General features: G+C 53.4%; 2 protein-coding genes across 2 annotated transcripts; one reads left to right on the top strand and one right to left on the bottom strand.

Annotated features, from left to right (window-relative positions):
- AVP (arginine vasopressin) lies at positions 1 to 7,980 on the top strand. Its single transcript, XM_064572903.1, has 3 exons — positions 1 to 6,145; positions 7,307 to 7,508; positions 7,640 to 7,980. The coding sequence occupies exons 1-3, from the start codon at positions 6,026 to 6,028 to the stop codon at positions 7,816 to 7,818; spliced, it is 501 nt and encodes a 166-aa protein (XP_064428973.1). The 5' UTR covers positions 1 to 6,025; the 3' UTR covers positions 7,819 to 7,980.
- Positions 7,981 to 15,112: 7,132 nt separating this feature from the next.
- Positions 15,113 to 15,844, bottom strand: OXT (oxytocin/neurophysin I prepropeptide). Its single transcript, XM_064571781.1, has 3 exons — positions 15,684 to 15,844; positions 15,326 to 15,527; positions 15,113 to 15,246 (listed from the first exon to the last, which is right to left on the bottom strand). Exons 1-3 carry the CDS (start codon positions 15,801 to 15,803, stop codon positions 15,191 to 15,193), a joined length of 378 nt encoding a protein of 125 aa, XP_064427851.1. The 5' UTR covers positions 15,804 to 15,844; the 3' UTR covers positions 15,113 to 15,190.
- Between the last annotated feature and the right edge of the window lie 8,237 nt (positions 15,845 to 24,081).

Here is a 24,081-nt window from a genome sequence, read left to right on the forward strand (position 1 = left end):
ACGCAAGCAGGCAGCCGCTTAACGACTGAGCCACCCAGGCGCCCCCCCAAAATAAAAAAATCTTAAAAAAAAAAAAAGATCGGCAAACAGGACCACCCACTTTGCCACAACACGGAGTCTCAACATATTCCAGAGAATCAACAGAACACAGGCTACATTATCTGGCTAGAAAAACAATAAAAGTCCATGAGAATGAAAATGAGCAAAAACCAAAAACTTGGCACTCTTGTAAATAACTAGAAAGGAAAATGATAAATCAGCGTGGACATTTACGAAATGTTTAGAACCCAATGACAATAAGGGAGCTACAAATCAAAATTCATGGGACAAAGAAAGTTTTATAGCCTTAAAACATATTATTTAAAAAGAAGGGGGGGCGCCTGGGTGGCTCAGTCGTTAAGCGTCTGCCTTCAGCTCAGGTCATGATCCCAGGGTCCTGGGATCGAGCCCCACATGGGCTCCTGGCTCAGCGAGGAGTCTGCTTCTCCCTCTCCCTCTGCCTCTCCCCCTGCTCATGCTCTCTCTCTCTCTGTATCTCTGTGTCTCAAATGAAATAAAATAAAATAAAATCTTTAAAATAAATAAATAAATAAACAGAAGAAGGGTGCCTGGCTGGCTCGGTTGGTGAAGCGTGTGACCCTTGATCTCAGGATTGTGAGTTTGAGCCCCACACTGGGTGTAGAGATTACTTGAATAAATAAAATCTCTTTTAAAAAATTTAAAAAAACAGATTGAAAATTTATGAGCCAAGCACTAAACTCAGTCAGAAAAGTACAGAATTAACTCAAAGACAGAAGATAAAATGAAATTAATGAAGATAACAGCATAAATTAATGAAACAAATTGGAGATTCAATAAGAGCAGAGGTTGATTCTTTGAAAAATTGAATAAAAGGCACCAAGAGAGGGGGCCCTGCAGTCCTGGCTGGGAGAAGCATAACCTTGGGGGTTGAGGGCACGGCGGACAAAGGTGATGCTAAAGTGCTTGCGCATCATCCTGTGGGCAGTGGGGAGCCATGGAGGGTCCCGAAGTTAAGCACAAAGGGAAGTGGTGTGGTCGGTCTGGCAGCTGACGATGGGAGCCTGGGCTCTGCAGGCGATCCAGCCAGAGCTGAGATCAGGTGCAGCCTGGGGAGGTGCAGGAATTGGGGGCTGAGGGTTCCTCCCCCAGTAGCTCTATTACTGCCTCTCTGTGTGACCCCGGACAAGAAGACACTTAGCTTCTCTGTGCCACAGGGTCCTCCACTTGAAGTGATGGAGAGGATCCTACAAATCTTCCCAGCCTGGGCCAGCAGCCACTCCATCCCGGTCCTCACTAACAGAATCCCATTTCAGGAGGGGTCTGCAGATACACGCAGCCCTGGGGTGAACCTTGGCTGACCTAACACACAGCCAGGTACTCGCCCAGCCTGGAGGGGCTTGGGAGTGGGCCCCTGGGCAAAGGTGAGGGTCCCCCAGAAGGGAAAGGCTCAGAGGAGGGAACCATTTTGTGGCTGACCCCTTGCCATGAGGAGAGATACACAGACATGTGGAGGGTGCCAGAAGGGAGTAAGGAAACCCCGGGTGATACCCCTGAACCTGAGCCAGCCACAAGACCACCAACCTCGAGCTCTGAATCCTAGTAAATACTAATATCCTGGGGGTTTAGTCCCCGTTGGTTATGAGGCAGTGAAGTGCTGAAGAACCCTGGGGCCCAGTTCTGCTGGTCTTTACCTGTGCTTCCTTGGGCAAGTGTCTCAACCTCTCTGTCCCTGTTTCCTGTCTGCAAATGTCAATAAAAAATACTTTCACCTGGGGCACCTGGGTGGCTCAGTCGGTTAAGCGTCTGCCTTCGGCTCAGGTCGTGGTCTCAGGGTCCTGGGATTGAGTCCCGCATTGGGCTCCCTGCTCAGTAGGGGGCCTGCTTCTCCCTCTGCCCCTCTGTCCCACCCCTCCCCCTGCTTGTGCTCTCTCTCTCTCTCTCCCCCAAATACATAAAATCTTAAAAAAAAAAAAACTTTCTCCTTCTTAGGGTTTTATGCAGATTCGAGAAGGAAATGCATGTGAAGTTTGGCCCAGACCACGGAAGTCTTTGTTGTCGTCTGTGGGTCAACAGGCTCTGGAGCCTGTGTGTCCTGTGCTGTGTCCTTACTGCTGCTCCCCCCTCCCAACAGACACACAGACACACACACAGACAGACACATGCATCCTGCTCCTTCACACCTGATCCACCCAGGTGTGCCCTCCCCGGGGTTCTTCCCGGAACTCCCCATTTAACCTTCAGTCCCCAAACTACAGGTTCCAGAGGAATATTCGAGAAGCCTTCCCGGCGCAGGGGCCTCGGCTTCCCGCTCTCCCGCGGGGACCCCCCCGGCGCTGGGGTGTGCCCCTTTCCCGGTTGGGAGCGCAGGCCGGGCCCCCGGGGGCGGCGAGTGACGCAGGCGTTGCGCTCATGCGGCTCTTGGCAGTCAGGGCACGGCTCCCATCGTCGCCGCCGGTCCCCCGAGGCCCTCGCAGCCTCTTCTTGTCTTTCCTTCGGGCCTGGGCGCCTGCTCCCGCCGCCCCGGAGGCCTGGCCCTCCCCTGGACTGCGTGGTGGGGGAGGGGGGCTTCGGGGGTCGCGGGGGAGGGGGCAGCCACTGGGCCCAGCCCAGCGGGGACACCAGGCCGGGCCCCCGGGGTCCCAGCCGGAGCTGGGAGTCCCCAGATGGGACTCCACCCATCCTGCCGCTTACAGGCGTTTAACACCGGAGAGAGTGTCAAAAATGTGTCCGGTTTATTTTGCTTTTTATTTAGGTTGTTTTTGCAAGTAAGACCTCTTATGAGGCCTTTTCATTTCTGATTCTTTGAAGCTTAATGTAAGCCCCTGTAGAGATCTGATGGATCTTCACCTTGAGCTCCCCCCATGAGAGGAGGAAGCCAAGGTTTGCCATTTCTCACTCCTGGTGTGGATCCATCTCAGCTCGGGGCCTGTCTGCCTAAAGCCCAGCATTTTCTCATGCTTGTGATTCTTGCTCTGTGGATCCTCTTTGATTCAATTCAGTGAGCAGTTTGGGGCTCCTACAACTTTGCTCCCTGCAGTTTCCCTCTTCACAGTAGACAGAGCATTTGCGTGTCTACACTGCCGAGGGTCCTCAAGTGTCACTGGTGGACCACAGGTGAGGAGAGCGAAAGGTGGACTTACTGTGGCCGCAGAGGCCCTTTGAAAGTGAGGTCAACCCCCTTCCGACAGGCTGTGTGCATGTCACGTGGTGCGGGCTCTGGGTTGATCCTGAGAAAAGGAGAATGAGAAACAGGAATGGATGGACCCTGGGGCAGTTAACTGTTACTTGCTCTCAGAAAAGATAGTCTAGGGTTGCCTGGGTGGCTCAGTCATTAAGCGTCTGCCTTCGGCTCAGGTCATGATCCCAGGGTCCTGAGATGGAGCCCCACATCGGGCTCCCTGCTCGGCGGGAAGCCTGCTTCTCCCTCTCCCACTTCCCCTGCTTGTGTTCCCTCTCTCGCTGTGTCTCTCTGTCAAATAAATAAAATCTTAAAAAAAAAAAGAAAAGAAAAGATGGTGTAACAGTCAGGAAATAAAGAGTATTCTGAGATTTGAGGCTTAATCTGGAGGCTTGCAACTCTTTGTTTTGTAAATATTTCAGAAACTCTTAACCTTTATAGCACCTTGGTCTGATTCCCTTAAATCCTCACTGAGATAGGAAGCGAGGTTGTTAGTACATTAAGCGAGTAACTTTGGGAGCAGGTGTGGCTTGCCCAAGGTCACAGAGTAACTCCCGGGAAAGCTGAGGCTGGTACCCAGAGCTTCCCACCCTCCCTTCCTCCCTTCCATAATCTATTGAAAACCCACTGCGTGGCAAGCACCGTACGAGACTATGGCACCGAACAGAAAAATGAAGTCCCTTCTGCCCTGGGGGTCTCACTCTAGAGGGGCACAGCCATACACACGCACAAAAGATAAACAGACAAGGAAATGAGCTGCAGGTTGTAGTAAGTGCCTATTAACCCTTCAACGCTGATTCAAGTTAGAAAGTAATCGAAGTGGGGCTGAGGGAGGGATGTGCCAGGTGGGTGGTCAGGGAGGTCTCCTCTTAGGAGCAGACACCGAAGCAGCCAGGTGAATCCTACAGAGGGGTGAGGGGAGGGGAGGCTTCTAGAACAAAGAAACAACACGTTCTGAGATTTCAAAGCAGGAGCAAAAGGAAGCAGATAGATTTGAGATGTCTTTTCCAGGTAGGACTAATAAAGAGGGAAGTGTAGGAATGTGGGGTGTTCAAAAGGTCCATGTGACATGTGAGGTGATATATTTGACCTGACAGCGCAGTAACAAGACTTTTTCTAGCCCCTGCGTGTTCCAAGAGGGTGGGTGTTAGGCCACGCAGCTGGCCTAAACTAGGCCTGTGGCCTCCACCACAACCAAGAATCATAAGGGAGCAACAGTTTGGACCCAGCTCCTCTCCGGGCCCCATGAATGGAATGAGCATGTTCCTCCTGGGTTAACCCAGGATGCTATTCTCTCTGGAAGACTCTCTTCAGTTCTTAATGAGAATAATGGCATTAGGGCCCCTGGGTGGCTCAGTCGGTTAAGCGTCTGCCTTCGGCTCAGGTCATGATCCTGGAGTCCCTGGATGGAGCCCCGCGTCGGGCTCCCTGCTCAGCGGGGCGTCTGCTTCTCCCTCTGCCCCTCACCCCCGTCTCGTGCTCGCTCTCTCTCAAATCAATAAATAAAATCTTTAAAAAAAAACAGAGTAATGGCATTAACAATACAATACCGTTATTAATTAGCTTTACAATGGTGCAGCAACTTTTCTAAAGCTCTTATGTATTACATGATTTCAGTCCTCACAACACCATGAGGTGGGTACTAGTTAGTATCTTCCCGACATTACGCTGGAAGAAAGTGAGGCACCGAGAGGTCAAGTAACCTGCCCGAGTCATGAAGTTTTGAGCAACAGAAGCCAGATTCTGACAGGCCACTGGGCTCCGGTGTCCTCACAGTCCATAAGGGGATGTTCCTGAAGAGCCTGGCGTCAGGTCCGCAGTGTGGGAGGTCTCTCCCTGGGACACCAACCCCCTTAGAGCACTTGGTGGGGAGAAGGCAGCCCAGAGCTTTCTTGGGCACCCTGGAGAGGCGGCGAAGAGCCTGGGGCTGGGAGAGCTAGGGGCTGAACAGATCCTGAGAGGAGCAGGGTGGCTGGCCTGGGTCCAAGGACCAGAGGGGCGCTCCAGTGGCCCAGGAGAGGGAGGCTTTAGTCCCTTCATCCCACCAGCCTGGGGTCGTGAACCAAAGTCCGCTTTCTCAGGCTGGGCTCATTTGGCTGTGGCTCCTCCAGCCCCCCCAACACCAAAGCTCCCTCGCCCCCACTTCCACCCTAGGCCCGAGATGGTTCCTGCCTCGGCACCCACAAACTAGGGTCCTTGTCGGGGTAGGAATTGGGGCAGGTGGCTTTCCCCCCACCTTTGAACCTTGCTGGGTCTGAACCCTGCTCTGGGTGTGTGTGGGGTGGGGGGTGGGAGTGTCCCCCCCAGGAGGCTAACCCTCCTGATGGGGTTCTGCACATCTGACGGTCCCCTGTCCCACTGATCCTGGGCCGGGGCTGATCCTGCTCCCTGCACACCAGCCCCTCGGGCCCCCCTTCCCACCTTCTCAGGGGGCTGTGCTTGGGGACCGGCCCGCTGCCCCCCAGCCTCCTCTGGGCAGCCAGAAAGATCGGAGACGGTTTCCGCGAGACCCCCCCGCCCCCATCCGTCCCTCTCCCCGGGTCCAGAGAGCCACAATCACGGTCGCAGCAGCTCCTGTCACTCGGCAGCCACGCGGCTGCCAGTGACAGCCCGCAGGCCGGCACCCCTCCTCCCCAGCGCCCCCCCAGACAGGTCCACGTGCGTCCCCAGATGCCTGAATCACTGCCTGGCGGTCGTGGGCTCCTGGGGAGTCACTGGGGAGGGGGGGTGGCGGCCACGTCGTCTCCGGGGGAGCACCTGCAGACATAAAAAGGCCGCCCGCGAAGGCAGCCCAGCACACTGCACACTGTGCCCACCTGCGCCAGGATGCCGGACGCCGTGCTCCCCGCCTGCTTCCTGGGCCTGCTGGCCTTCACCTCCGCCTGCTACTTCCAGAACTGCCCGCGGGGCGGCAAGAGGGACTTGTCTGACCTGGAGCTGAGACAGGTATGACCGGGGTGCATCTCGGGGCTGCCTGGAGGGGACAGAGCCCCCGGGCCTGCGCTACCCTGCAGGGGCCAGGCAGGAGGGAAGTCGTGGAAGAGGCCAGCTTTAGGGGAAGTAGCAGGGAGGCTTGGCATGGCTGGGCAGGGGTGGGGGGGGCCAGGCTGCCAGGCAGGCTAGGACAGGCTGCAGGACTGCGGGGACACTATCCCCATCCAGGCAAGGGATGCAGGAAAGCCCGTGTTTCCCCAGTAACGGGGCTTGGGGCAGATCGGGGAGAACTGGATAGCAGGGCCTCCTCTGTGCCCATCGGAGTCTCACAGCCGCAACGGGCTGTGTTATAGCCAGCATGGGAGGCCTTCCCCATCCAGCCGTCACCCTCTCCTAGCCACGCTCCCCCAGGCCCCACACAGAAGCTGCCCATTGCTCTGAGCTCCTTCAAGTGAGGGTGCCACCTCCTGCCAGGCAGTTCTGCTGGGAACCTAGCCCAATTCTCCCGCCCTGCTTGTCCAGTCAATTCCCTTTCAGTCCCTTTTCAGCAGAGCTGAAGGAAATCCCATCCCCATGCTCAAACCTTCCCAGGCCACAGGGGGCTCGCTTCCGAGCCATTGAACAAACTGGGGTGGGTCTGTGGGCAGTTTGTTGGCTGCCCTCTGCTGGGCACCTTCCGACACCAGAGTCAGCGAGGTGCCCCGTGCCCTTCCCTGGGGCTCAGGCTCCTGCCACCCACAGTTAGTGCCTGGCCGGTGAGCCCAGGTCCGGGCCCCCAGAGGCCCACCGGCTCGTGGAGCCGGGCCGGGAAACGGGAGGAGGGGCCTGGAAGTGTTCTGGGCGGGGCAGAGCCCTGTCTGGCGGGGGCGTGCGTGCTAGAGATCAAGTTGGAGTCCTGGGGGCAGGGGAGGAAGGTCGGCCTTAGGGGAGGGGTGGGCAGGGAGAGAGGGGCGCACACCTCTGATGGCCCCGGGGCTGAGAGGGAGGGTCTCTCCGGCGCAGCGCGGTGCGGAGGGGGCCCCCCTCAACAAAGGGGGAGGGTGCCGAGGCTGTCACCGAGAGCCGGTCCTCAGTCACCTGAAGACCCGGGGCCTCTAGTGGACGTGCGCGCCCTCCCGCGACCGCGGCCCCCGGCCCCGCTCGGCCCGCGCTCACCCCCCGCCCTCCCGCCAGTGTCTCCCCTGCGGCCCCGGGGGCAAAGGGCGCTGCTTCGGGCCCAGCATCTGCTGCGGCGACGAGCTGGGCTGCTTCGTGGGCACGGCCGAGGCGCTGCGCTGCCAGGAGGAGAACTACCTGCCGTCGCCCTGCCAGTCGGGCCACCAGCCGTGCGGGAGCGGGGGCCGCTGCGCCGCCGCCGGCCTCTGCTGCAGCCCGGGTGAGCCGGGGGCCGGGCGGGGGCGGGCGGGGGGCCGGGCGGGGGCGGGCCCCGGGGTCCCCGCGGGCCTGGCCGATCTGGGTCCCGCCCGCGCCGCGCTCACCGCGTGCCCGCCCCGCCCCCGCCCGCAGAGAGCTGCGTGACCGAGCCCGAGTGCCGGGGGGGCTCCGGCTTCCACCGCCGCGCCCGCGCCAGCGACCGGAGCAACGCGACCCAGCTGGACGGGCCGACCGGCGCCTTGCTGCTGCGCCTGGTGCAGCTGGCGGGGGCGCCCGAGCCCGCGGAGCCCGCCCCGCCCGGCGTCTACTGAGCCGCTCGCTCGCCCCAAACCCCCGAGCCCCCCGCAGCCTGGAAAAATAAACCTTTAAAAGTGCACCCGCGAGTGTCTGTCTCCGTGTCCGGGGGTGGGGAGGGGGCGCAGAGGAGACGGTGGGGCGCGGACCCCCCTCGGTCACCCGCGCCAGCCAGTCCGCGATCCGCAGAGGGGAAGCGATCTTGGCTCGGCAGAGGGCTAGGGGGAACTAAGGACGGCGCGACCTGGGGGGCCCTGCAGGGGCTGGGTGGATCCTCCGGCAGAGGGACAGAAGTAAAGGCGAGGAGAGGGAAAGACATTGGTGGACAAGATGGCAGGAGAAGACAGAGGAAGCCCAACGATGGAGAGAGCGACGTTGAGAGCGTCGGAGGGAAGAGCGAGAAAGGTCCAAGGGGAGGGAGCCAAAGGATGACCGGGGGTTCCCGTCTCCATTTACATCCCAGGAGACTGAGGCACGGCTTCAGGGACCCACCCAACTCCCCAGATTTCCAGTCTACTATTTCATCCAGGGCTGTGCTGTGTGTGTATGTGTGTGTGAGTTTGGAGGCGGGAGACAGCAAATCACCCCAGACCCAGCAGACAGAGGGCCAGGTACTATCTGTCCAGGAGGAAGTTAAGCAGCCGCCATGGGGGCCCTTCAGCCAGAGTGGAAGACAGAGCCCACTGAGACCCACACAAATCACACACACTAACACAAACACAGACCAGCAAATAATCATGAGCTGCATGCCTTGGGATCCTTGACCACAGTTACAGGTGTAGACCCTGAGATACACATTCAGAGCCACAGACACACCCAGAGAAACACAGATACAAACAGACTCAACCATGGGTGGGCGCGCGCGTGCGCGCGCGCGCGCGCACACACACACGGGCCCCCACATCACATTAGGATGCATGCAGCTTCAGGGCTGACATCCACTGGCATTTGGCCAATGCTATTCTGTGTCCCTATGTCCTTCTTTGTCCCCTCTATTCCTTTATCCCCTTTGAGCCTCACTCCCCTCCCTTCCCCCATCCCCCAGCTCCTTGGCCCTCTTTTGCTTCCCTCCTTGTCCCATTCATCCTTCCCTTCCTCTCTCTCTGCCCCCTCTGTTCTCAACATCCTGTCCTTGGGCTTTCTTGCTCTAGGCCTTGGGGCTACAAGAGGCTGCATCTTCTCCAGAATCCTCCAGGGACTTAGAGGCCAGGAGGGAGGGCAGGCAGAGAAGTCACTCTGAGCCCTGATGCCAACACCCTGCCTTAGAGCAGAGTGGCATGACTCAGCCTCCATCAGACGTGGCCAGGGTCCTGGTGCTAAGCCGAGGTCAGGCTCTTTTCTGGTCTTAGAGCTCCGTTTGCTGTCACCCCTGACCTGGCTCAGTGCCCAGAGTGATTAAGTGTAGAGGGAGAGCAGGGGCCCTGTGGGCCTCTATCCCAGCCATGACCTCCTGCCTCTGCCCTGGTGTGGCCCATCCGGGGCCAGTCCCCAGGTCTTAGTAGGACTGGGGCAGGACCAGACCTAAGAGGAACTTAGTAACCCTTCAGGACACAAGGAGGTGGAAAGAGGCAGCCGGTTTGAATAAAAATGGATCATATGCCTAAATGTAAAACCTAAAACTCTAAAGCATCTTGAAGAAACGATGGGAGAAATCATTTATGACCTTGAGCTATGCAAAGATTTCTTAGCTCTGACACCAAAAGGAGAATCCATAAAAGAAGAAATTTGATATGTTTGGAATTCACCAAAATTAAGAGCTTCTGCTCTTTAAAAGAATGAAGAAGCAAACCACAGACTGGAAGGAAAGATCTACAACTCACAAAGCTTATCAAGGATTGATATCCAGAATGTATAAAGGCCTCTCAAAACTCCATACTAAGAAAACAACTCAACTTTTAAAAATTTATTTTATTATTATTTTTTTAAAAAACTGAAATTGCTGCCCTTCCAAATTGTACTGGAGGTCCTTGCTAATAGAGTATGACAGAAAAATCAATCGTAGCGATACATGTTCAATGATGAAGTTGATGTTGATAGTTTTCAGACTGGGGCGGTCTGGCTGGCTCAGTCGGTGGAGCGTGTGACTCTTAATTTCCCGGTCGTGAGTTCAAGCCCCATGTTGGGCTTAGAGTTTACATTAAAAACAACAACAACTATTGCTTTCAGACTGGAAAACTTTTGTCCTAAAGCTTCACACAGGGGCGCCTGGGTGGCTTAGTCAGCTAAATGTCTGCCTTCGGCTCAGTCATGATCCCAGGGTCCTGGGATGGAGCCCTGCGTCGGGCTCCCTGTTCAGCGGGGAGCCTGCTTCTCCCTCTCCCACTCCCCCTGCTTGTGTTCTCTCTCTGTAAAATAAATAAATAAATAAAATCTTTTTTTTTAAAAAAAGCTTCACACAGCTGTTGTTTTACAAATTAGTATTATTTACATAATCCATATGTCCTAATTTACATCATTTTTAACAAAGTAAATTTGGGGCATCTTTTCATATCAAAGCATTTACCTTTACCACAATCTTTCTGTTTTGTAGCTTTTGTTATGAGAAATTTCAAATATATGAAAAAGTAGACCCAACAGAACAAAAGTCCCTCAGGTCCACCCCCTCTTACCTTCAGTGATTATCAACAACATGGTTGCCTGTTTCACCTCTACCCGACCCTCTCCTCCCACCCCTGAATTATCTTGATGCCAATCCCAGCTGTCATAACCATTTCAGCTGTAAACATTCCAGTGTGCATCTCACAAGATTTCTTCTTAAAAACATGACCACACATAGCAGCATTCTTTACAATAGCCAAACTGTGGAAGCAGCCCAAATGTCCACCTATTGATGAATGGATAAAGAAGATAGGGTGTGTATACACGATGGAATATTATTCAGGCATAAAAAAGAATGAAATCTTGCCATTTGCCACAACATGGATGGAGCTAGAGAGTATAATGCTAAACGAAATAAATCAGAGAAAGACAAATACCTTAAGATTTCACTCATGTAGAGTTTAAGAAACCAAACAAACAAAGGAAACAAAAAGAGACAAACCAAAAAATAGACTCTTTTTTAAAAAAAGATTTCATTTATTTATTTGAGAGAGAAAGAGAGCAGGAGCAGGGGGAGCAGAGGGAGAGGGAAAAGCAGGCCCCCTGCTGAGCAGGGAGCCCGATGCGGGGCTCGATCCCAGGACCCCGGGATCATGACCTGAGCAGAAGGCAGACGCTTAACTGAGCCCCCCAGGAGCCCCAAGAAATAGACTCTTAACTATAGAGAACAAACAGATGGTAACCAGATCGGAGGTGGGTGGGGGATGGGTGAAACAGGTGATGGGGATTAAGGAGAGCACTTGTTGATGAGCACTGGGGGATGTATGGATGTGCTGAATCACTGTTTTGTGCACCTGAAACTAATATGTTAACATACTGCTAACTGTTAACTATACTGGAATTAAAATAAAAATTAATTTTAATACTATAGTAACATATTAATAACTGTATATGATAATATAATAATCTAATAATAATTAATTTAAAAAAACATGACCGCAGACTGTCATCACACACACAAGCTGCAAACCAAAACTCAACAATATATTAGTCTCATGAAGTATTCAGGCACTCTTTAAATTTCCGTAAGTGTTCTATGAGTGTACTCTTTGCAATTCATTGATATCTGAGTCTTTTTCTTAAGGCACAAAAGAGAATTTTTTTAAAAAGATGAGAGAGAGAGAGCACAAGCAGGGGAAGTGGCAGGGGGAGAGGGAGAAGCAGACTCCCCCCTGAGCAGGAAGCCCGATGCGGATGTGGGGCTCCATCCCAGGATCCTGGGATCATGACCTGAGCAGAAGGCACACACTTAACAGACTGAACCACCCAAGCGCCCCAAAAGAGAATTTTTTTTTAAGTAAGCTCTACTCCCAACTCCCAATGTGCTGCTTGAACTCATGATCCCAAGGTCAAGATTCTCACACTCCACCGACTGAGCCAGCCAGGCGCCCCACAAAAGAGAGTATTGATCCTCGTTGCCCTTCTACCTTTTTAAATTTTTATTTTCTTACCTTTTTATTTTCCTGAACTTCTTGTAGGGAATGGGTTCCAATCTCTTTTTATTATATTTGCTCTAAGTAGATGTAATTATCAGACAACTGTATTGTGTGTGTGTCACCTAAATAGGCTTGCCTATTTAGTCACATTTAAAGTAATATTTTGTACTAAATTACTTTCCTTTTCTATATCTTATTGCTCAGACTAATAATATGTTTTTTGAAATTGCGTGTAGGTGGGCATATTCTCTAGGAATTTCATTTCCAGGTAGTAGAAGGACAAAGAACAAAGCTATGCAAAGTGGGAGCTGGGAACCACCACCCTGGAAAAGCCCCCAAGCACTTTGGAGGGTTGTTGTTTTTTTTTAAGATTTTATTTATTTATTTGAGAGAGAGAGACACAGTGAGAGAGGGAACACAAGCAGGGGGAGCAGGAGAGGGAGAAGCAGACTCCCCGCCGAGCAGGGAGCCCGATGCGGGGCTCGATCCCAGGACCCTGGGATCATGACCTGAGCCGAAGGCAGACGCTTAACCACTGAGCCACCCAGGTGCCCCCACTTTGGAGGTTTGAAGGAGTCATTCCAACAAGGACCAAAGGCTGTGGGACTCCACAAGCCAGAAGAAGGAAGAATGACAGCAAGCTTGCTTCTGCGCTGGTCTGGCCACTGGACCCAGCTTGATGTCACCTCTGGGACATACCCGGGAAAAGCCATGTCAATCCGACCCTGTGTTTTGGGGCCGGAAAATACTGTTCACCTTTGTATTCTAGGGAAGGAGTGGAACAGTGAAGTGGGTGCCTGAGTGGGTGAGGGGACCTGAACTTGCTCCTCGGGGGGGAACAGCTGGGCTGGCACCCCAAGACACTCAGGGGAGAGAAAAAGGTGCCGGGGGAGATCCCGGACTTCCTGCTAAGGCAGATGGTGGATGTTCCAGCTTGGAAAAGTGCAGACCCATCACGACAAGTCTGTCATTGAGGAGCACGGTCACGTCTACTGCAGTCCTCCCCGGCCGTGTGGTTTCTGAGGGACACAGAACTCTGTGACCAACCTCAAATACTCACTGATGTGCCTCACACGCTTCACCATAGTTGGTTTGAACGGGACTCCGCTTTGAGTCATCTCGTGTCCCTTTGGGTGACTAATCCTCCCCACCTGATGCGGGGTTGGAGGAGGGGCTGCTCTCGTGGCCTCAGCAAGAGCCACAGTCTATACAGTGGACTATTACTCAGCCACGAAAAAGGGTGAGATCTTGCCATTTGTGACAACATGGATGGACCTAGAGGGTATTAGGTGAAGGGAAAGAAGTCAGACAGAAAAAGACAAACACCGTATGGTTTCACTTATATGTGAAATCTAAAACAAAACAAATCAATAAATTAAAAGCAAGAAAAAAAGCAAAGAAAAAAAAAAAGGAACTACAGTCCAGGTTGCTATTGGCCACTGGGGTGTTCAAAAGCCTCATCTCAGGGACGCCTGGCTGACTCAGTCCGTGGAGCATGTAGCTCTTGATCTCAGGGTCATGAGTTGGAGTCCCACATTGGATGTAGAGATTACTTAAAAAAAAAATAAAATAAAATGATAAGCACTTAAAAAAACCCAAAAGCCTCATCTCTATTCCCTCCATACATCTTAGCAGTAATGATCTTTTTTCATTTTAAAAACCTTTTATTCACATATAATACACACATAAAAGTCAACAAATCACGTGCACGTTGTGTTGTTTTCTGAAAATGAACACGCCTGTTTCACCAGCTCGAAGGCCAGGAAACAGAATATGACCAGCACCCAGAGCTGCCCTCGGACCCCCTCCAGTCACCCCCCCCACCCCAAGACTTCCAGCACCATAGCTTAGTTTTGCCTGTTTCTGTAATTTATATAAAGAAAATCTTACAGTCCTCTTCAGCATATTTTTTCTCTCTCCACATACTGCTCTGCGTCCTCCAGTGTGAGAGAAAGCCGTAGAAATTACCTTTTCTCTCCCTGAGAGTGATCTGTTCCTGTTTTACTTGCCGTGGGAGTGTGGCCACGGACCTTCTGAAACTGCTTGCCCAGTGGCATGGGTAAGTGAATGACAGCATGCTCTGGGGGAGACGAAATAGGCTCTCTTGATTCCCAAGAGGGTTTTTGGTCCAGGAACAGATGAGAAATAGGTTGAGGATTCTGTTTGTGGGCGGCTTTTGCGTTTTGAGGTCATTTCTGTAGCGGTGGGCTCTCCGGACCCCCTGTCCTTCAGGGTTCCCAGCCCTAGTGTGCTCAGCCGATAAACTCTGGCTGGCAGCCCACCCAGGGCCTGCCTCAGCTTCAGAGAGTGGCCTGGCCCAAGGTCACACCCTTCCCTGGTGGCTCACATCCAATACCTGTTCTGGCCCCATGGTGGGCAACTATGAAGGACTATTTCAGCTCTGAACTCCCCATAGGGCCAACTGAGGCCCGCATGGAAGTTCTCCCTCTACCTAATCCTGTTTCTGCCCCTTCCCTCTCACAGTTGTGGGTCCCCAGGGCCCTTGGTAATAAACCTCCTGCAGGTTAAACTCTACCTCCGAGTGCTCCCCGGGGGGGAGCCCATCTTGCAAGCCATGAGTTCTCGCGCTGGGTGCCGGGCGGCCTGGCCACCTCTTCTGAGCCCCGGTGGCCCGGAGCGCCGCTCCTTGGAAACGTGAAGGCCCTTCAGCAGCCGTGGCCCCAAACCGGGCCCTCAGGTGGGGCTCAAGCCTCCTTCCAAACGTACGGAAGTCATTCACCCGCCACTGGCCTGCCCCCTCTTCGCCTGCGTCCCTGTCAGGCCCACCCCGCCCTATCCTTTGGGTTCTTTGAAAGTTCCTCTTAAGTCCACCCGCTGTAGGTTCCCAGCTCTGTTTGGAGCGGGAAGCTGGGGTCCGTTACCCTCTCCCTCCCTCGCCACCCGCTGCGGGATTGCGGCGGCAGGGACGGCGGCGCTCAGACACCGGGCGCTCCGGCTCTGAATGGGCCGGAGCCAGAGACGCGGGCCCCGCCGGGCGCCACCGTCGGGGCTCCGCCAGCGCCCTCCCTCCCATTTCTAAAGATTTTTTTTTTAATTTATTTATTTGAGAGAGAGAATGAGAGAGAGAGAGAGAGCATGAGAGGGCGAGGGTCAGAGGGAGAAGCAGACTCCCTGCCGAGCAGGGAGCCCGATGCGGGACTCGATCCAGGGACTCGATCCAGGGACTCCAGGATCATGACCTGAGCCGAAGGCAGTCGCTTAACTAACTGAGCCACCCAGGCGCCCCCTCCCATTTCTGACACCAAGACGCCAGTCGAGTTGGAGGGCAAAAAGGCTGCTTTATTTCATTTCATTATTTCTGGGGGCGGCTGCGCCACCGTCGGGGCCATCGGGCTCAGCGCTGGGAGAAGGCGGCCTCGGGGTCGCAGGCGGGCTCGGCGCGGCAGCCGTCTGCAAGGAGAGACGCCGGGTCAGCGCCCGCCCGCCGGCTCCCGCCCCGGCCCCGGCCCCCGCCCGGCCCCCGGCTCACCCGGGCTGCAGCAGAGGCCGGCGGCGGCGCAGCGGCCCCCGCTCCCGCACGGCTGGTGGCCCGACTGGCAGGGCGACGGCAGGTAGTTCTCCTCCTGGCAGCGCAGCGCCTCGGCCGTGCCCACGAAGCAGCCCAGCTCGTCGCCGCAGCAGATGCTGGGCCCGAAGCAGCGCCCTTTGCCCCCGGGGCCGCAGGGGAGACACTGGCGGGAGGGCGGGGGGTGAGCGCGGGCCGAGCGGGGCCGGGGGCCGCGGTCGCGGGAGGGCGCGCACGTCCGCTAGAGGCCCCGGGCCCCGCGGGCCGGGCCGGGCGGGCGGGCAGGGGCGGGCAGGGGCGGCGGGCCGCGGCCCGGGCTCACCTGGCGCACGTCGAGGTCCAGCGCGGCCCTCTTGCCGCCCAGGGGGCAGTTCTGGATGTAGCAGGCGGAGGTGAGCGCCAGGAGGCCCAGCAGGCAGCAGGCGAGGCCGGGGCCGGCCATGGTGCGGGCGCGCGGGGTCGGGGGCGGCGGCGGCGGCGGCTCCGGCGGCTGCGGGGCCGGCCCTTTTATGGCCGGGGCCGCGCGGGCGGAGCACTGTCTAAGAGGCCCGCCGCATGACTGGACACAGCGGGTCGCCGCGGGTCAGGCCCTAGGCGCCCGGCGCGCCCCCTCATTTGCAGGGGCCTGGCCGGGTCACGGTCACCGCGTCGGCTGACCGACTGGGTGCAGGGGAGGCAGACGGCGAGGCCGTGCGGGGGCGGGTGGCTTGTGCGGCGGCCTGGGCCCCCCTGGGGTGGGACAGGGAGTCTGGGGGTCTGCGGCCAACCAAGGACTATGTAGCTGGACTCCCAGTATGTGGGGGAGGGGTTACACGGCAGACACTTGGACCCCCCCCGCCAGGCCAGGCCAGGCCCGGCAGGACTCCCCCCTGCCTCTTGGCTGGTTGCAACGCAGCCTGATCTCTCTTGTGAGGTCTCCCCTGCCTGAACCCAAATTTCCTGGAACCCACCTTCCACCCTCACCCCCACCCCCACATCCCTGCACCTGGAACTTGTACAGGGAGAGATCTTTATTTTCTCTAACTTGTAACTGAAATTTAGCCCTCGCTTCGACTGTGAGGTGGGCAATTAGCCACAGTGGAATTTGCAACCCGTGTGGCTTTGTCATACATCAAAATGACAGATATTCTCCTATCATGTTACAGCTATTGCAAATGTCTCTAAAGGTTGTTTAAAGATTTTATTTATTTATTTCTGAGAGGGGGAGAGAGACAACACAAGCAGAGGGAGTGGTAGGCAGAGGGAGAGGGAGAAGGAGGCTCCCCGCTGAGCAGGGAGCCCAATGTGGGGCTCCATCCCAGGACCCTGGGATCATGACCTGAGTGGAAGGCAGCCGCTTAACCGACTGAACCACGCAGGCGCCCCAATATCTAATGCTTTAAGTAAAGACGTATATTTGTGACTGTATCACATATTTGTTTTAACATTTTGATACCTGAATATGAATACACTTGTTTCTTTTGTAATCTTATGTCTTTTGCTTTATGGATTTTAAAGAGTGGTGTTTTTTTTTTTTGCATCTTTAATATATCTTTTAAAAAATATTTTATTTCTTTATTTGAGAGAGAGAGAGAGCGAGCAGGAGCCGGGACGGGGGTGGGGCAGAGGGAGTGGGAGAGGGAGAAACAGACTTTCTGCTGAGCAAGTAGCCCAGTGCAGGGCTCGATCCCAGGACCCTGAGATCCTGACCTGAGCGGAAGGCAGACGCTTAACTGACTGAGCCACCCAGGTGCCCCACATTTATAATATATCTTAAAATGAAAATAATTACAAATAAAAGAAAGAGTGCCTCAGTGGAGGGGATGTTGGTCAATGTCAAGGAAAAGGGAGATGCTCAGCACCAATCGTCCTTCAAGAAGGGACATGCCAGTGGCTCAGTCCCACTCTTGGTTTCTGCTCAGGTCATGATCTCAGGGTTGTGAGTTTGAGCCTCACACTGGGTGTAGAGATTACATCAATCAATCAGTCAATCTTAGGGGGAAAAAAGGAAGGGACTTGCCCCCAGAAGCTGGTAGTGTGCTCAGCCGATAAACTCTGGCTGGCAGCCCACCCAGGGCCTGCCTCAGCTTCAGAGAGTGGCCTGGCCCAAGGTCACACCCTTCCCTGGTGGCTCACATCCAATACCTGTTCTGGCCCCATGGTGGGCAACTATGAAGGACTCTTTCAGCTCTGAACTCCCCATAGGGCCAACTGAGGCCCGCATGGAAGTTCTCCCTCTACCTAATCCTGTTTCTGCCCCTTCCCTCTCACAGTTGTGGGTCCCCAGGGCCCTTGGTAATAAACCTCCTGCAGGTTAAACTCTACCTCCGAGTGCTCCCCGGGGGGAGCCCATCTTGCAATAGCACAGAAGAAAGGAGGCCAGTGTCAGAAGGAACAGACTCAGCAGGGCCAGTCCCTAGCTGTCGCCCTCCGGGAAGAGGAGACTGACTGGGATGGCCCCGGCCACTGCGGCACTCTTGTTGACCCTCCTCAAAGAGGGTGCTGCGTGGGGCGCCTGGGTGGCTCAGTTGGTTAGGCGACTGCCTTCGGCTCAGGTCATGATCCTGGAGTCCCGGGATCGAGTCCTGCATCGGGCTCCCTGCTTGGCAGGGAGTCTGCTTCTCCCTCTGACCCTCCTCCCTCTCATGCTCTCTGTCTCTCATTCTCTCTCAAATAAATAAATAAATAAAATCTTAAAAAAAAAAAAAAAAAGAGGGTGCTGCGGCCGCTGGGGCTGGACAGGTCACAGGGCCCGGCTGACCCTGAGCCACTCATGTGAGCTGCCCGGCACTGAGGAGCTGGTCAGGCTGACCTGATTCCCCATCAGCAGCTCATCTTGTTTCTCGCGCAGATCAGCTCATTGGCATTGTCGGGCTAGAAGGCCAAAGGCTTGACCCTAGAGGCAGCCCCAGAAAGGCCTCCTGCCTGTCCGTGGGGCACACTGACCTCACCCAAGCTAACACATGCACATAAATTACCGTAGCATAATGGCCCCCCAGGGCTGGCACTCCATCAGCTGTTCAGGGCTCTTCATCTGAAGACACACAGGCTCCCAACACAGGTGCTTGCGACACCAGTGACCCACACAGACAAAAATCCCTGCTCTCGGGGGCTTGGCTCTAGTAGGGTGGGGGAGGCATTAAGCAATAAACACATCTCAGTAGGGTAGGAGGTGGTCAGTGCAAGGGAGGAAAGGGGGGACATGTTGTAGTTTTTCTCAGGGGGCTCAGGGCAGGCCTCTTGTGAGGGTGACAGCTGACACTTGAAGGACCTAAGGAACAAGCCAGATGGATATCTGAAAGGTGGACTTGTTTTCTATTGCTACATAACAGATCACCACAAGTCGGGCAGCTTAAAACAGCACCCACTTGTTACCCCACAGTATCTGAGCTGAGCCATGCCCTCTGCTCGGGGTCTCACAGCGGGTCAGGTCCAGATGTCAGCCAGACTGCATTCCGTCCCAGAGCCTGGGAGATTGTTGGCAGAATTCAGTTCCTTGCAGCTGTAGAACTCATGGCTTGCTTCTTCAAGACAAGCACCAGAGGGAGAGAGACTCTTTGGTACTTCAAGTCTCTGAGCATGGGGAAGCCTCTCTCTTTTTTTTTTTTTTAAAGATTTTATTTATTTGAGAGAGAGAATGAGAGAGAGAGAGCATGAGAGGGGGGAGGGTCAGAGGGAGGAGCAGACTCCCCGCTGAGCAGGGAGCCCGATGCGGGACTCGATCCCAGGACTCCAGGATCATGACCTGAGCCGAAGGCAGTCGCTTAACCAACTGAGCCACCCAGGCGCCCGGGGAAGCCTCTTTTAAGGGGGTCACCTGATTAGGCCAGGCCCACCAGGACCGACATTTTTGTTATTGCTCTTTTCCTTTCTTTTTTTTTTTTGAAATATCTTTATTTGAGTACAGTTGGCACACAATGTTATGTTAGTTTCAGGTGTACAACATAGTGAAATATCCACTAGTCTTTTAACTCAAAGTGAAACTGGTTAATTTGGATAATTGGGGCCTTGAGTACATCTGCAAATCCCTTCACCTTTACCTTATAATATAGTATAATCATGGGAGTGATACCTCATCATTTTCACCATAATCTTCTATTGCTTAGAAGGAAGTTACATGTCCTTGGGGCTCCTGGGTGGCTCAGTCGGTTGAGCATCTGACTGTTGATTTCAGCTTGGGTCATGATCTCATGGGTCATCGGCTCAAGCCCCGTGTCAGGCTCCACATTCAGCTCGGAATCTGCTTGGGATTCTCTCTCTCTCTCTCCCTCTGCCCCTCCCCCTGCTCTCATGCATGCTCTCTCTCTCTCTAAAATAAATAAATAATCACTTTTTTATTTTTTATTTTTATTTTTTTTTTAAGATTTTATTTATTTGAGAGAGAGAATGAGAGAGAGCATGAGAGGGAAGAGGGTCAGAGGGAGACGCAGACTCCCCACTGAGCAGGGAGCCCGATGCGGGACTCGATCCTGGGACTCCAGGATCATGACCTGAGCCAAAGGCAGTCGCTTAACCAACTGAGCCACCCAGGCACCCAATAATCACTTTTTAAAAAAAGATTTTATTTATTTATTTGACAGAGAGAGACAGCAAGAGAGGGAACACAAGCAGGCGGAATGGGAGAGGGAGAAGCAGGCTTCCCACTGAGCAGGGAACCCCATGTGGGGCTCGATCCCAGGACCCTGGGATCATGATCTGAGCCGAAGGCAGACGCTTAACAACTGAGCCACCCAGGCGCCCCAATAAATAATAACTTTTTTAATATATTTTTTAAAGATTTTATTTATTTATTTGACAGAGAGAGAGATAGCGAGAGCAGGAACACAAGCAGGGGGAGCGGGAGAGGGAGAAGCAGGCTTCCCGCCGAGCAGGGAGCCTGATGTGGGGCTCGATCCCAGGACCCTGGGATCATGACCTGAGCCGAAGGCAGATGCTCAACGACTGAGCCACCCAGGCACCCCAATAATAACTTTTAAAAAAAATAAAGTTACATGTCCTATTCATATGCAACAGGAGATTCCACAAAGGTGTAGCTACCAGGAGTAAGAATCACAGGGGTCGTTTTAGAATTCTGCTTGTCATGGAAGGGGAGTAGTCTAGCCAGAGGAAATCGTAAGCGCACAGGTCCTGAGCCAGAAATGTGTGTGGCATGTTCAAGGAGCAGGAAGGAGGCCAGAGGGGAGGAAGCAGAGTGACCAAAGTCTTGGGGTCAGAACGGTAATGTGGGATGGGGTCACATAGGGCCAAATGAAATGGGGACCCAGGAGGGCTCTGCATAGAGGAGTGACTTGATTGGATTTACCTGTTATAGGACAATGTTGGCTATTGTGAAAAGACTGCAGGGCAAAAGTGAGAGTGAGGAGGTTCCTGAAGCAATCCCCGCAAGGTATGACAGTGGGCTGGACCAACGTGGTGGGAGCGTGTACTATAGGATAAAACACTGATAAGAGAAAGTGAAGATGACACAAACAAATGAAAGGATATTCCATGTTCATGGATTGGAAGAACATATATTGTTAAAATGTCCATACTCCCCAAAGCAGTCTACAGATTTAATGCAATCCCTATAAAAATATCAATAGGGGGCGCCTGGGTGGCTCAGTCGTTAAGCGTCTGCTTTTAGCTCAGGTCATGATCCCAGGGTCCTGGGACCAAGCCCCACATCGGGCTCCCTGCCCCGCGGGGAGCCTGCTTCTCCCTCTCCCTCTGCCCCTCTCCTCCACTCATGTTTTCTAAGAAATAAATAGAAATCCTTTTTTAAAAGAGGACACTTATCATGAGGAGCACTGAGTAATGTATAGAATTATTGAATCACTATATGGTGCACCTGAAACTAATATAGCACTGTATGTTAACTATACTGGAATACAAATAAAATAAGGGCACCTGGCTGGCTCAGTCAGTGGAGCAGGGGACTCTTGATCTCGGGGCTGTGAGTTCGAGTCCCACACTAGATGTAGAGATTACCCAAAAATAAAATATTTTAAAAAAAAAGATAAAATAGAAATAGAATACTGTAGAGCAGTAATTTTTTTTAAAGATTTTATTTATTTATTTGAGAGAGAAAGAGAGAGAGGGCATACAAGTGAGTGGAGCAGCACTTATCACGCAGCCAAATCTGTAGCTACTTGTCCGTCCCTAAGGCTATCTCTGTCTGGTTCCGGGAGAGGGGTTGTGATGCTGTGTTTGAAGGACTGCTGGCTGGGGCAAGTCATCTCCTCCCCGTCCTTCAGGGCCACTCGTGAGCAAGACAACAGCACCACAGCCAGCTGCCATCGGCATTACGGGCCATCTGAAAACAGGACTCCACTTCCCCCTCTTTGGTCAACTGGCCACCTAAGACTCCCCATGAGATCACAAATAGGAGTTGAGGACGGGCCTTGGGTTCAGGAGGAGTCCATCTGCACATGCTGCTCTCTGACCCACAGCTGCATGAGTGAGCCCAGCCAGGAGCAGAAGAATCATGCACACATAGACTCACGAGCAGTAATAAATATTTATTGTTTCAGACCACTGAGGTTTGGGGTGGTTTGTTATACAAAATAAGCTAACTGATACACACCTGGAGTCTCAACATCAGGCAGTCTCTAACAGGGCTGGGGGACTGGGAAAGATCTGTTTCTCCCTCTCTTTTTTTTAAAGATTTTATTTATTTCTTTGACAGAGAGAGCGCACAAGCAGGGGAGTGGCAGGCGCAGGGAGAGGAAGAAGCAGGCTCCCCACAGCGCAGGGGGAGCCCGATGCGGGACTCGATCCCGGGACTCCAGGATCATGACCTGAGCCGAAGGCAGTCGCTTAACCAACTGAGCCACCCAGGCATCCCCAAAGATCTGTTTTCCAAAAGGAGCTAGTGACTTGTCAAAAAGGGTTATAGCTTTGTTCTAAAACCCTAGGGACTTCTGGGGCGTCTGGGTGGCTCCGTCGGTTAAGCATCTGACTCTTGATTTTGGCTTAGGTCATGATCTCAGGGTCGTGAGATCGAGCCCCGTGTGGGGCTCTGTGCTGGGTGTAGAGCCTGCTTAAGAATCTCTCTCTCCCTCTCTCTCTGCCCCTCTGCTCCCTTCTACACGCATGTGCTCTCTTTCTCTAAAAATAAATAAAATAAAATAAATAAAATAAAATAAAATAAAACCCTAGGGACTTCTGATGTGAGATCCCACTGGAGCTTGCCGCAGGCTTCCCCAGCATTCTGATCAGCTGTGGACATCTCTCGAGCCCTCTGCAGGAGGGGCCCTCTGCGTCATGAGGCGTAAAAGGCAGAAGTGCCTGTCGGCATGCAGCTGGATCGCCCGTGGTGGCCTCTCGCCCTAGATGACTCTCAGAGCCCACAGCCATTCTGCTCCTGGGAGATGGGTCAGAGCAGCCCATTCAAGGGTGGCCAATGTGGACTCCAAAATCCAGAGGGTCACCGTGCACTGCGTCCCCTTTTCAGGAATAAAAAGGTGCAAGGTATAGCAATTTGTCTGTCATTTTTTGGGGTAGTTAACTATAAAAGCAACACACATATTTATATAAAGAAGGCATTCCTATGATGCCATCTCTACTTTCATGGCCAACACATTTATGCAGTCACTTCTCACTGTGTCATCTTGTCCTCAGGATGGGAAATACTTTTTTCCATCACTTTTATTTACCAGAGTAAAATTTACATAAAGTGCACAAATCTTAAGTGTACAGTTCAATGGATTTTTACCTATCTTTTTTTTTTTAATTTTTTATTTATTTGCGAGAGAGAGAATGAGAGACAGAGAGCATGAGAGGGAGGAGGGTCAGAGGGAGAAGCAGATTCCCTGCCGAGCAGGGAGCCCGATGCGGGACTCGATCCCAGGACTCCAGGATCATGACCTGAGCCGAAGGCAGTTGCTTAACCAACTGAGCCACCCAGGCGCCCTACCTATCTTTTAAAAAGATTTTATCCATTTATTTGAGACACAGTGAGAGAGAGAGCAAGAGAGAGCATGAGACGGGGGAGGGTGGGAGGGAGAAGCAGGCTTCCCACTGAGCAGGGTCCCCAGTGCGTGACTCGATCCCAGGACTCCAGGATCATGACCTGAGCCGAAGGCAGACGCTTAACCAACTGAGCCACCCAGGCGCCCCGGATTTTTACCTATTGATACACTGTGAAGACAGCACAATGACCAGCACCCTAAGAGACTCCCCATGCACTCTCCTGTTCAGCATCCTGAGACAGCCGCTAGCCTAATATCATAAGTGAGTATCATAATTGATTAATTTTGCCGGTTTCTGAACCCATCTAGATGTAATCGTAGAGTAGGTGCTGGTTTACGTCTGGCTTCCTGTGATCTACGCAATCTCACAGAGACTCACCCGAGCAGCTGCATATAGCACTGGCTCAATTCTTTGTCATTGCCGACTGGTATCCAGTTGTAAGAATATACTAGGATCGGGCGCCTGGGTGGCTCAGTCGGTTGAGCGACTGCCTTCGGCTCAGGTCATGATCCTGGAGTCCCGGGATCGAGTCCCGCATCGGGCTCCCTGCTCAGCGGGGGGTCTGCCTCTCCCTCTGACCCTCCCCCTTCTCATGCTCTCTCTCTCTCTCTCTCAAATAAATAAATAAAATCTTAAAAAAAAAAAAGAATATACTAGAATCTGTTTGTCCATTACTCTGTTGGTGGACTTTTGGGTTGTTTTCAGTTTCTAGCTTTTATGAATCACGCTGCTATGAACATTCTCCTACACATCTTTTGACAGACATAAGTGTCATTTCTCTTGGGTACATA

The sequence above is a fragment of the Mirounga angustirostris genome, unplaced genomic scaffold (assembly GCF_029215605.1).
Source record: "Mirounga angustirostris isolate CCGP_5_RB_7025 unplaced genomic scaffold, mMirAng1.0.hap1 SCAF_10, whole genome shotgun sequence".
NCBI classification, from domain to species: domain Eukaryota; kingdom Metazoa; phylum Chordata; class Mammalia; order Carnivora; family Phocidae; genus Mirounga; species Mirounga angustirostris.

What these genes read in the sequence shown, in the direction of transcription:
- AVP (XM_064572903.1), top strand. Translation starts at nt 6,026, where the DNA reads ATGCCGGACGCCGTGCTCCCCGCCTGCTTCCTGGGCCTGCTGGCCTTC. An exon ending in CTGACCTGGAGCTGAGACAG is followed by an intron (nt 6,146 to 7,306) that starts GTATGACCGGGG and finishes CCCTCCCGCCAG; the next exon opens with TGTCTCCCCTGCGGCCCCGG. An exon ending in CGGCCTCTGCTGCAGCCCGG is followed by an intron (nt 7,509 to 7,639) that starts GTGAGCCGGGGG and finishes CCCCGCCCGCAG; the next exon opens with AGAGCTGCGTGACCGAGCCC.
- OXT (XM_064571781.1), bottom strand. Translation starts at nt 15,803, where the DNA reads ATGGCCGGCCCCGGCCTCGCCTGCTGCCTGCTGGGCCTCCTGGCGCTC. An exon ending in TGGACCTCGACGTGCGCCAG is followed by an intron (nt 15,528 to 15,683) that starts GTGAGCCCGGGC and finishes CCCTCCCGCCAG; the next exon opens with TGTCTCCCCTGCGGCCCCGG. An exon ending in CGGCCTCTGCTGCAGCCCGG is followed by an intron (nt 15,247 to 15,325) that starts GTGAGCCGGGGG and finishes CTCTCCTTGCAG; the next exon opens with ACGGCTGCCGCGCCGAGCCC.